The following is a 13,149-nucleotide window of genomic DNA, read 5'->3' on the forward strand; positions in this document are numbered from 1 at the left end:
TGCTTTACTCCCCCTCTGGGTTTCATGAAAGCTCACACCGGATGCCGGTAACTGTAAAATAACTCCCATGGCTTTATTCAAACCTCACACACACAGTGGACAAAGACGTTTTAAAATAGATCCATAGAATTATGGATTTTTGCAACATACCAAATTCAGACCCAAATTAAGATATACACTGGATTCCATAGTCAAGCTGAAGCTGCAGTGTGTACTTGGTTGGTGTAAGAAAACCCGGGCACTATTCTGGACAGCGGAACATTCCCCAGGCAGATGCCACCGAGCGGGGAGTTGGTTACAGCGTGTGGAGGCTCAGAACCCTCCTTACAAGGGCTACACAACCACATCATAAACAACCCATCTGAATTAGGCAGTTTCCCTTCTAATCTCCCAAACAGCTTTCATTTTGCAAAAGCAGCTGCTGTAAGTAACTGACTTGGATGCAGAAAGATTTAGACCAGTGGTTTTCAGTATGCAGGTTACAAACCCCAAACAAGCAGATCACCAGCAGTTACCTTCACATAAAGAACAGACAGAGCCTAAACTCAGCCCATCTTCAAGTCCTGATGTGGATTTTCCTTATGGATGGGTGTTTTTCTTCAGGTGCTAGTAGCACAACTCATCGCGCAACCGGAAAGGATCAAAAGCTTGAAGCAAGAGCCGTAAGAATAACAGCTGATGTGGCTTTAAGAGAAAAGTCAGAGGGAACTTTCATGTTCTCGAGATAAACCAAGAGAGCTCCAAAAAAAAAAAAAAAAAAACATCCAGTGGAAGAGAAAATGAGTTAAATTCAAAGTTCAAGTTAGCACGCTTCCAGTGTAAAACACTCCCTCCACCAGATGTTAGCACTGCCTTAGTCAGAAGCAAATAACTGATTCCAAATACTGGTCTGAAAAATATAGCTCTTCTAGAGATTGAGGAAGTACGGGTAATAATACACTGAAATCTAGATTAGGAGGTCAAAATTGTTTTTAAAAAGTTCTAAAACTTCTATAATCCCTTTTTATACTGCTTAATACATCTGATAAATAGCTTGCGTGTCAGTCTGATATATGCTGTACCATTTAGCTCTTGAATCCCAAACCCTTCCATAAGGGATACCACACCTAGAGCACTGTCAAATAAATAGTGAAAAAACAGAGATAGTGTCTGTGTTTCGAAGCATGAAGAGTAACAGTACATTACGCAAGATAATCAGCATTATACATACAGGGAATGCCATTCTGGTTGAACAGATAATAAAGCAGTATTCTCCATGAAATACTAGGCACAAGAATAAATCAATTAGACAGATTTTTTTTCTGCCTAATGGACAAGTCTAAAATTAACATTCTTGGCAATACAACATTGTAACTGATATGCTTCTCAAATATTTAAGAGCCTTAATAGCAAAAATCATGAAGCAGTGTTTATATTTGTGTCTTTGACAAGCAGTTACAGTTCTGGACAGATTTCTTCTATGCTGCGTGTTCTACCTTCCAGCTGGTCTTGAGTAGCATGTGCTGCAAAGAAAGATTACAAAAATAGGTAACTACAGGTAACACTCATTGAATATATAAAACAACAAAAAACAAAACACCACACAAATATACTCCTAAAATCATCTTTGCTTCCCCAAAGGCAGTGTTTGCAACCCATCTTAGCAGCCTGTATGCTTTTAGTTTCAGAGTGCTGAAGCCTCCAAAATAATTATTTCACCCTCATGTTTTGAAGAGAGAGCCAAAGCCATTCAGCACATCATGCACTGAATTCTTGACAATCCTGGAATCAGGAGTATTTAACCCAAGACTTAAGAGAGCAATTTGCAGAACAAATGAGGTTCCTGAAATGCCACTTAGCATAGCGCTATTCTGGTCAAATTTCAATTCCAGATGAGACACTCTAAAAACAAAATAAGCTAATAAAGGAAGTAGCACAGCCTGATGAGTTGTTCACCAAGTCTTCAACTAACGGTTTTGAACTAAAGAACAGTAATAAATCAGAGAAGAGGTTCCTTCTCATCAGTTACTTCACATGAAAAAACCCACTGACAAAGGCTATTTATACACGTGTCTATGTGAATATGTGCATATAATTACACACACACACACATCTATATGCTTGAAAACTCAGCTGCATAACGCAAAGATCAGAGAAGGCCACGTCCACACGATAAGCTTAAAGCAAGCCAGTTAGGCTTGTGCAGGAGTTATACTCGGTCCCAACAAGCAGGAACAATTTAGGCATGACCCCAGTCTTTCCAGGTAAGTCATCTTCAGGGCGCTGCTCACCATGGTTAAGAAAACACAATGTATTCTGTATCAATCAAAGTCCAAAAGAGCACACCCAGTCAGCTGACAGCTAAGCTGATCAGCAGTACCTGAGTAAGTTTATCATGGCTGCAATAATGCTAAATGAGCCACAAGCAGAGAACAATAGTTTTACTGCCTGTCAGGTGAATTACTACAGATCACACCCTTGTCTCTCCTGAGGAAAGATACTTCTGTGTAGCAGAAGACAGGCCTGCATGTCAATCATTATGCTTAAATCAACTTAAATGAAGAACTTTTCCTTCAGTGATTTCAAATAGAATTTGTAAAGGAAAGGTGTTTGCAGAGAGGAGCAAAGGTCATTATGTTGCACAAGCCTATTGCATTGTTCATGGAGTCATAAAAAGGGAATAGCCAGAGAAATTCCAGGGGAGCTGAAATGCTGAATCAACCTTAATGCAGACTGCTACAACTTCAACTTCCTTTTCCTCCCAAAGGCTTGACTGGTGTAACCCACATGCATGGGAATAAGGTACAGGAATAAGGCAAGGAAGGAACAACCCATCCATATAAAATACTTGGTAGCCCAGGATGAAAACAGGGGCAGAAATACACAAATAGTTCTCACCATTACTGACTGGACTGGTCATCTTCATTTCAATCAGCAAGAAATCTCATTCTGTAACCAAGAAGCGCAACTTACATTAGTGGACTCAGTGGTAAGTGACAGAAGCCTTCTTAAAAAAACTTGTCTCAAATCCTTAGCCCCTTCTTCAGCCCAGACATAACAAAAAGGAGAGTTTGCAGAGATCAGGAGAACACTGCTAGCTTTATTGAAAAACAAAACAGGTGGGATTAGAGGGTAGAAAGAAGCATTGGATAAGAGAAGCAAAGAACCTCGAAGGGATCTTCATGGACCAAAAGCTTCCAACTGACAAGAGGGTTTCACATTGCCCCCAGAAAAAACAAGGAGCCAGAGGAGCCCTGGCGTCACAACAGACCACTGCGAGATACCGCATGCCACATCTGCACCTGAAGCGATCATCAGTGCTATGGAAGTCATGCTGCTCCACTGGAATAAACAGACACTGCATAGCAGCTCTCACTTACATGGATTTACACTATCAGACATAAGGTGAGTGGCAGCTACATCACTAGATGATCTCTAACTTCAGAAGAATTTAAGTCAATTTGAAGAAATTATAAAAATGTAGCTAATACAACATGCAGTAAAAGATATTTCCTCTGCACTTAAACACAGAGCTGTTAGTTTCACAGACTGAAGACAAAATAAGCCGGAGTCATTGCCTGCATCACCCAATGCACTGAAGAAAACTCTCCTTCTCTGCTACGAAAGCACTTTAAAATACAATGATTTGAAGTTGAAGAGCTCTTTGAAAGCTATCCAGATGAATTACAGACTTTCCACACAGCTTCAGAAAGATCCAAGAGCATCCTAACACACTTAAAGTTCTAAGGAGGAAATTTTAGAAACAAAATTATTAGCGTTTTGATCCACTTCCTTGAAGGAAACGAACAAATTAAAATACTGTTTAAATATCCAATTGCCTAGCACAACCAAAAGCACAGATTAGAAATGAATCCAAGCAGCAAGTTTTAGAACTAGCTACTCCAGAAATGTTCTGTAGCTCAAAAATCTATAATTCACATTTATGAGATTCTTTTGTGCCCCTGAATAAAGGTGAGAGAGTAACCACAAGATGTCATCTCCAAAATGTTATTCCAATAAAACTTTGGCATTAACACAGCTGCATTACTGAACACTTATCATCTCAACGTAGAAATTGCTTAAAACATGGGCAGTGACAGAAGACAGTTGCTTACTGACAGCTTTGACCAGATATCCTTGTCCTTTGACCAATCCTGCATGCTATCATTCAATTCACTAGCCGCTACAAGAGTGAGACCAGTATTGAACCTCAGAAGAACTGATCAAGTACAGAGAACACAAACTGGGATAGCTGATGTAGAGATTAGGAGATACTGAAATGCCAGGGCTTGTTAAGCAGAATAATACAAAAACAGAAGTGAAGAACTGAGAACCACATCGAGTTAATGGAAAGTATTTCTATAAGCCATGGCAGAGGTGAACCAGTTAGTTAATGGACTGATAACCTGCCAAACAGTTACATTTATGGAACCTATTGGCCATGAGCAGTCTGAAATAGATAATTACCAGTTGTGGTTCAGAAGTTGGTTATGAGGCAAGGTGGAATGGACTTCAACAATAAAGATGGAAAAATGCTGCAAAGGTGTGCTTCAGTCCACTGGAGAATGCAGCTGGGGAGCGGAGTTGCCTCTGTCTTACAGCAGAGTGCAGAGAGATGGCAGCTTCAAGCCATGGAGAAAGGTCCTAATGTTGCCTATTGGAGCCCTCCTTTCCCCTGGGGAGTGAAGTTCTAGTAAATAGCCATTATAAGGCGTACGACAAGTTACTGTAGAAATCCAGGCCATTAATGGGTCTCAGACATGTAACAAGTGACCCTCTCAAAGCAAGTATGAAGGCATTAGCCCTTCCATAAGAAATAATGGAAGACAAAAGTGCAATCCACAAAACTTTTTTTTTTTTTTTTAAATGCAACTCGGCAAATCACCTTTTTATGTAGTGGAATTTAAACTATATTTAGAAGAGTTTAGTTCATGTGGTTGTGCAAAGCAAATGTGAACCAATTTAAACCCATGCAGCATCTTCCCAAGTCTGCAGGCTGTTTTAATGTCTCTAGTTTTGCCAAGCAACAGATGAAGGAGGCTTACAGACTTAGATTCATCACCACTAGTCTCATTAGCAAGAGATGGCTATTTTTTTTAATGCCAGAAACTTGTTCAATGTGCTGTTCCACACAGAGGTAGGTACTGAACAGCTGTAGTTATTCACCAGAAGGCCTGGTGAATACATAAAAATCAAAGACTTTGTTACATAGTCCCAGAGAGGAGCTAAAGATGGCAGAGAAGGTGTCACCCTCTGTAGTTCTAAGAGATTGCTATCAAGAGACGGCTCTGCAGCAAGCTCCCGAAACAGCTCCCAGCTAGGAGTCCTAGACTTTCTTTAAGCAGCTGTGTTAAAAGGGGAGGCTGAGGTTCTCATCCCATACTATAAGACTGAACATTAATGCCTAAGGACAAGTGATACTGAACTCCTAACAGCACAGTTTTAAGTTACCAAGAGACAGGCGGAAGTTTGTTAGATGCACTACAGGGAAGAAGCCTTCAAGCTAGCTGCCTACTGCTGACTACAGGATGGTTTGGGAGTGGAATGGGAAGCATGCCACAACATAGGGCCAGGCTCTCCCTTGTGGCCACAGCTTTAAATGTCCTGCACAGGAAAACTCCCCTACAAAAAAAGATGCTGGCAACTTCACTACCAAGAGTCAGGCATGCTGTGGAGATACTATTGGCCTGAAGCAGAGGTGTTTGTTTTTCTGTTGTGCTCTAACAGAAGCCCATGTGTTTAATAAACAGTGATGATTGCTTTGTTACCACACCGCAAATCTACCTATCACAACAGCACACAGTACTGCACGTTGAGCATTACATCGATACCATGCCCTCTCTATTCTCACACTTGAGCATATTCACCCCAACAGCTGAAAGGATCACAAGTTAAATACAGCTTTTGATTAAGCAGCACCTCACCATGTTCAGTAGCTTCTGTATTCATCGTTTCTACATCTGCAGCATCACACATCTCTTCATCATCTTCAGCAGGTAGTTCTTTTGCGATGAGCTGTCTTGCCAGTTTGATGTTTCGTCCTTCATTGTAATGCATTTTTCTCTTCATTTCAAACTGCTTCTTTTTTTCTGTGGACAAAAAGTGCAAAGATTTGATATTTTAAAATAAATAAATAAAATCACTTACTTCCTCTCCAGAGAGGCATGAGCACCAACCACTTCCTAGGTCAGGTTAATTCCTACCACGACAGTACATCGTTTTTATGACCAAACAATCCTTGTTTTTTTTTTTAAACAAGTCTGACTTATGAAAAGGGTAGTAATTAATGAACTGGAATGGCTGAAGGGCTTTTCAAAGAACCTGTCCGCAAGTAAAATGAAGTCTGAATGAAGAGAAACATCCAGTAATGTAAGTTTTCCACAGTTTCACAACTCTGGTTTCTAAGCAGACTTATGGACAAGCCAGGATGTACTAGTGGGACAGTAGACGAACTTCTACAGATGTTCAACTTGACTACTGGCCAGCTACCAAAGGCTAGTTATAAGAGAGATGTTTACCACATGTTGAAGAAAGCATTTTCATCTTTCCCTGTGGCTTGAAACTTATCTTTGCTTCATACACCCAACATTTCCAAAGCAGGTCTCATAGTTAAACTTGGTTTATTGGCAGCCCCAACACTACTTTTCTAACACAATCCTGAAACTTCAGAAGTATTACTGAATGTCTGTTTCCTCAAAATGTTCTATCCCAAGCTAATGTAAAGTAACATCTCTGTTGAAGATCCATGAGGTAATTTTCTTCTGAATAATTGTAGATTTCTGTCTGGACCCATCTACCAACTACTTTGAGAAATAAACAGCTGTATTATTGCAAGCAAGTAGTAGAGTCTTAATCACAGCAGTTCTCATTAAATTGTTATATCTACCTGAAATACGTTCAAATTAAGTACTTACCTACCCCCAAAATGGAAGAGCTGCTCATTTGAGAAGTCTAGGTTTCGTAAGAGGAATTAAGCTTCTGTACAAGTGGGCTGCCAGTACCAGCAAACTCCTCTGTATATGTAGATCCCAAACCAAACAGTCCTGACTGAACAACTGATCTGTTCATTTCTGATCTTTTACTTTCCCTTCAAAGACTTTGTATCTCCATTTTCAAATGACAAAGGCTTGGTCAGATAGTAAGAAATACTTGGGAAGATAAAGTACTGAAAAAATGAAACTACTTATGTGTATGTATATGTATAGAAACCACCAACTTATGCCTACCTCGTTCTTCAGGTGTTAATTCTTCATCCTCATCCTCCTCCTCACTGCTTTCCTCTAGCCTTGCTATAATCTTAGGTCCCCTACCTTCAGCTGCAGCTGCCAGTCTACATAAAGCATACAATACAAGATTCTGAGCATTAAGATTTTCACTATATGAAATACATGAAATTCTATAACACACGTACAAATATAGCAAAATAATGAATATGATTTATGTATACTACCAAGATCCAAGAAATGTTAAGTACCAGTGGAACAATCAATGCAGAAAACTACTCTGAAAATAGCAAAAATTCAGCATCTAGAATACACAGTGATGCCTTTCCAAAAAGCAAACCACTCTAGGAAAAGCGAAGTGATATTTAGTCAGTTCTCTATTAAAATACTTACTTTTTACTCAACACATCTGCTTTTAAGGGCTCGTTTGATTCTGAATCACTCACTGCATCTTCATCGTCATCTCCTACCATGCTTGGAAGGCAAAGAAGAAAAGCAGCCTTTATCAATAATTTGCTGCTTAAAAATTCATTCATAAAATATTCAAGACATTGCAATGCTCAATTAAAAGACTCCTGTAGTACTTCATAAATTGTCATTTATATCAATACTTAATTTAAATTTGGAAAGCTGTTATTCTAGCACACAGATGTTAACGAAAAATGTCAATACAAGCCAGACTTACTAACTCCATTGAAAGACTAAAACCTGATACATATAGACACCCCAAAAATTTACTTTGGCAGTACATCTTGATAGCTATAACCCGTTATTTAGAAGCTCTGTAAATGCACATCCATTGTATATATCCAGTAGGACTGCACAGTCTGTCAGACAATCATCCATAACGCAGTTCTGCAGCAGAACTGTCACCTGCTATTATTTAGGACAGCAATTCAGCAAACCTACCTGTGATACGGAGTACTAGGTTCATCTATTTTCATCAAGCCATAGTCTTTGCCTGCTGGGTGGTACGTAGCTATGATGTTCATTTCATCCCACTTCTGGGATTTTTTTCTGAAATAAGAAAGAGAAGTCAATGCTTTGAATCTTCTAAAAACAATCTGTTCTGTCTGGCCGCAGAAAACAAACACTGAGAATGTCTTTGAGCCTTTCCTATATACTAGCCAAAAGTACACTGTTATGACACGCAGGCATGTTCAAAGTATAAACATGGTTATTAAACACTGCCCCGTACATACTTCTGTTAAGTCACAACAAATTACCATCATGACTTGACTTTCCTTAACAAGTCACAGGAGTTAAACAAACTCGATGCTGTACAAATACATTGTGCACATCTTCAGGAGACCAGCACTCTTTCAATCACTGCCTGCTCTCATTACAAGTTAACCTAAAATCATTCTTCCTCTTATTACAACCCACAGTGCTTGCTGCAAAAAGCCATGGAACTTCCACCTCGCCTCTGCTCAGTGAGCTGCTACAATTACAAGCAAAACTGGTGCACAAACACTACAAAGCAACAAATAACTTCCTGCAGTAAAACAGATTGGACTGAACAAGCTGGTAATTAATACTGCTTTTGTCCCTCTAAACTGGAATCTCAAAACTGTACTGATTCACTGGTGTAACTAAGCCACAAGGGTTTCATGCTTCTCATAGTTAGGCACCAGTGATGGTAGATGATGTAGAATTTCCTCAGTTAATCAGAGAACGTTCCACTTCATATACATTTGCAGAAATAAAAGCCTACCCAGAGTGACAGTGTATAGGCCAGAAGGAAAGCAGCTGCCTTGTGGGCAGAGGAACAGCCACAACTCTGCTATCTGGAAGTGACTGAAAGGTTTAGTCAACAGCACCTAGCAGGTTCCACATTTTCTCTAAAATGCTAGTGCAAGCACCACAGGAGGCGGTCTTTCCCTTAGACTAAGTCAAGAAATGTAACGTTAGAACAGCAAAATAATCCCACTGTTTAATATTTCTTTATGCATTAAGGTATTTGTGAAGTGTTGGACAATTATTATTTAGGGAAGCAAATGTTAGGTTTGTGTTTTATTCCAGGGGTGGGGTCGGCAATTGGCTGAAAGAATTTAGTTTAGTTACTCTTATTTAAGTGCAGACTGTTCCAATAATAAATTACAAGATTTAAAATATATATTCAGGTGCAATAAAATAACTGCTTTTAGACAGCATACCACCTGCAAAACAAAACTGATTATGCAAAAGTCCAAGTACAAACTAAATTTACCCTTCATGGAAAGCTCTGCATAATACAAGGGAAGAAAAACTAAGAGAGAAAAAAGTATAAAAGTGGAGGAGCTGATGCTGAACCCTACACGCCACGAACTTGTGCTCTAGAACTGCATACCAATAAGCTTAATCACCTTAGCATATACTAACCAGGTCTTATGTGAAGTTTCCTATCTATTTGTCACTTTGTCCCAGCTGCAACACCAAGATTGCAATCTGAGCAGACAAAGCATGAGTCAGATTGCCTGCTCCAGCAGGGTGGGGAGTCAGGAGCTTCGTGATGACAAAGCAAGAGCCCTAGTCCAGGAACGCCAGCAACTCAAACCTACCTATTTAAGATCCTTAAAATGACCAGTTAAACATCAGCTAAACACCTGCCTAGAGTCCATGTACGACAAACATAAGATGATCATATGGTTACATATCGAGTGCCTCGGATTTTTTACCAGCCACAGCAGTCAGACAATGGCATGTATGCTGCAGGGACGGGGCTTGGTCGCAGAGGAGATGTGACAGATGGGAGATGCTCCTACCAGGTGCCTTTGTGCTCCCTGCACTCGCCCAGAGGACATCCAGGATTAATCCACCCTGGCTCACAATGCCAAACCTAACAGTAATACTGGCAAACCTGGAAAAAAATCTTTCACATACAGCAGTCTCAAAACTAGACAGTCTACAGCCAACGATTCAGTATCTTACAAATACAAGACTGAGAAATATTTTAGTGATTTCTTTTTTCACATCCACTTCTTTAAACTTAGATTCCAACAGTAAGCATCTCAGCTGTGGAACACCTCCCAGAGCACCATTTAAAATTCAGCTAGGAAAAAAAGTTATCATTAGTGGCAAACAGACAAACGGGTCATTTCACCACTTCACATAAAAAGTTGTCACAGGAGGGTGACTAAGTGCTCTAAAAACACACACCTCCTTTGACTGCCTCCAATTTGGCATGCTTAGGCATGCCACAGCAGCATAACATTAATGATAAAGCTTAGGAGCATCACAGGAAAACGCTTCCTGACATGACTTCACGGGGCCACGTTCATATTTCTATACCTGAGAAATATGAAATCTAATCTTCCTAAGTAAAATCAAATCTAAAAGATGAGAAATTCCAGAAGTGTTCGCTTGTATTCTTTCACATCCCTAAACATTTAAGTAAGCATTTATTTTGAGACCCCACCTTGACAGGTCAGTTTCGGCTGTATTACTCGAAGGAACGCCTCTCACACCTCACTCGTTCCTACCATAGCAGACTCCAACACAGCTGCTGGCAGGACTATGCTGCAAACCAGATCAGGGAATTAAGAGTCTGCTAAATACACAAACACAGTTAGTTACTCTGTAAAATGCCAGATCAGATCCCTCAGATGCTCTAACAGGAGCTTTAAGGAAAAAAAAAACCACAACATACCAGCATTGCCAAGAACGTATCTACCACAAGCCATCATCTCAGCTCTCAGGATGCTGCTCCAGTGATGTCCCAATTTCACAGACTTCTCTTTTGCATCCTATCTTCATTAAGGAAGTTTTGCAAAGAATTTCACCATCACTAACAGTACCAGGTCGATAATGATGCAAATACGTGAGAGCTCTTCTGAACACGGTACTTTACAAGATGACAGCTGACACAATGAGTTCCTTTATCTGCAGCTATTTTTAAAGGAAAGTCAGATCTGACTTTCAGTATTAGAAAGAAGTATGGAGGCTGCTGATTGAGATGCACAAAGAAAACATACCTTAATTCATATGCCACTTTTCAGTCTGCAAGGAACATCACAGCTGCACTGCTTCCAATTCTTTTAGAACACAAAATGATTTTGCTAAATTTAGAAGCAACGCTGATGTAATGAAGTCACCAACTAAAAAAATGATATCTGCACGCAAACTAGCTTTAAATTCCCCATCCTGATCTTTCCAGGAAATCTTCTAATGCAGTGTACCAGATTTAGGCAATGTGCTTTAACTCGCAAGGCAATTTCAGAATTAATCTAATAACACATTTATTGATTCACGTTAGTAAATAAGAACAAGAAGCTGGATTCCTGTCTGCTTAACTGCTTACCCCCAGCTACACCACACACTCAGCTCATTTGCTTGTACTTCTGATCACTCTTGAAGCTGGTAGAAGAAAGACCACAGAGAATGAAACAGAGGCCCCTCACAGCCAGCTTCACTGTATGCCTGGCGTGATAATAAGTATGTAGTGCTTATATTAAAACTAGAGGAGGAAAAAAAACCACACACAACTCATGTGCAGTGTATTGCTACTTACACTCAATTTCTTCAAAAATATCAGGCCACTCCTTCAGTCGTAATAATGTCTCTCTGGAAAGCAGGAGCCTTTGCCACAGGCAGTACAGAAAATGAAAAACTTTGAGTTCCTACCTGGCTGACTTAGACTAGGCAAAGAGGAAAATGAACATGACCATGATAGAAAGGACCCTGCATGCACATTTTGGTGGTTGTTATTCCTCTCCTTGCAATACCAAGTGAGGTCCCAAGCGAAGAAAACTGCCCAAAGAGCTCCTACAAACACGGGTGTGCAGAATCCGGTCACCACAACGCGATGGCGTCTCAGGGCGCTGTCACCACACACCGGGCGCTCACAGCAGGCAGGAGGGGAGGTCCCCACAGCCCAAGCCCACCTCGAGGCTTTCAAACTAACCCAGCGCGCTGCTGCTGCTCAGTCTGGAGGCTGCTCCCTGAGCAGTGCCGAACACAGCTGCCGGTACTGCCCTTACTGCCCTTACCGGCAGCGTTACCCCGCTGCCCACACCACAAAGCAGCCCCGCGGCCCCCCAGCACCCCCCGGCCCTGCTCCTCCTCCCCTCCGCGGCCTCACCCGTGCTCGTCGTCGTCGCGGGCCGGGCTGGCCCGCCTGGCCCCGGTGGCCGCGCTGCCCCCCGCCGCCTTCCCTCCGCCCTTCTTCAGGATGCCCTTGATGGGCCCTCGCCCCGCCGGCGCCCCCGAGGCGGAGGCGGCCGGCACCGAGGACACCGAGGGCGCCTCCATGGCCGAGCCGCCCGCCTCCGGCCCGCGCCTCACGGCCCCGCCTCGCCTCACGGCCTCGCCTCACGGCCCCGCCGGGCCCCACCGCGGCCCCTGGCGGCCGGCGGACCGCAGCCACCCGCCCGCCTCACGGGGGGACCCGGGCGCCTCAGGGACGGGAGCTGAGGGGAGGCCGAGCCCGCTGCTGGGGGCTGTGGGGACTCCCTCCTGCCTCACCCCCAGCCTGCCCCTGAGGCGAGGGAGCCCCCCCGGCCGCAGCAGCCCCCCCTTCACTCGGTGGTGCTGAGGTGCCAGGCACCTGCTGCGTGCTGAGGGCACGGCAAGGGGGTTATTCTGTGGACAGAACACAGCAGAGGTGGCCATGGTCCAGGTCCAGGCTGTCAGCTTGATGATATTTATCCTTAGCAAGGTGCAGAGCAAAAGCAACGAGCACCCCGAGTCCCTCCACTGCCTCCCCAGCTGTTTTTTGTTTTTTTTTTTAAGTTTCTCCCAGCACAATAAAACCCAGGTGTGTACAAAAGCACCTTGGCTTTGCACAGGGCATCCCAGCACTCCGACAGCTGCTTACGAGGTGCCTTTTTGCACACCAGGATGCCCCCCCAGCAGCAGGGGTAAGCCCCCTGCAGCCAGGCCCTCCCAGGCAGGAGGCAGAAGCACGGAGGTGGGTGCCCAGCAAACAGCACACCACACAGGCAGGAAGGCAGAGAGGGCCACAAGCAGG

At 42.6% G+C, this 13,149-nt stretch overlaps 1 protein-coding gene across 3 annotated transcripts; it reads right to left on the minus strand.

Annotated features, from left to right (window-relative positions):
* Positions 1-48: 48 nt before the first annotated feature.
* Positions 49-12,486, minus strand: PPP1R2 (protein phosphatase 1 regulatory inhibitor subunit 2). Of its 3 annotated transcripts, XR_011099575.1 has the most exons (8): positions 12,262-12,486; positions 8,112-8,219; positions 7,596-7,676; positions 7,206-7,309; positions 5,904-6,068; positions 4,447-4,654; positions 2,878-2,928; positions 49-1,502 (listed from the first exon to the last, which is right to left on the minus strand). XR_011099575.1 is itself a non-coding variant. In XM_068692778.1 (7 exons), the coding sequence occupies exons 1-6, from the start codon at positions 12,429-12,431 to the stop codon at positions 2,924-2,926; spliced, it is 633 nt and encodes a 210-aa protein (XP_068548879.1). In that variant the 5' UTR covers positions 12,432-12,484; the 3' UTR covers positions 49-1,502; positions 2,878-2,923. The 3 variants fall into 3 exon arrangements, 2 of the variants coding, with proteins under 2 accessions (XP_068548879.1, XP_068548878.1); XM_068692778.1 differs by lacking the exon at positions 4,447-4,654 and having other exon boundaries at positions 12,262-12,484; XM_068692777.1 differs by lacking the exons at positions 2,878-2,928; positions 4,447-4,654 and having other exon boundaries at positions 12,262-12,485.
* Positions 12,487-13,149: the final 663 nt, after the last annotated feature.

Source organism: Anas acuta, chromosome 9 (genome assembly GCF_963932015.1).
Source record: "Anas acuta chromosome 9, bAnaAcu1.1, whole genome shotgun sequence".
NCBI classification, from domain to species: Eukaryota; Metazoa; Chordata; class Aves; order Anseriformes; family Anatidae; genus Anas; species Anas acuta.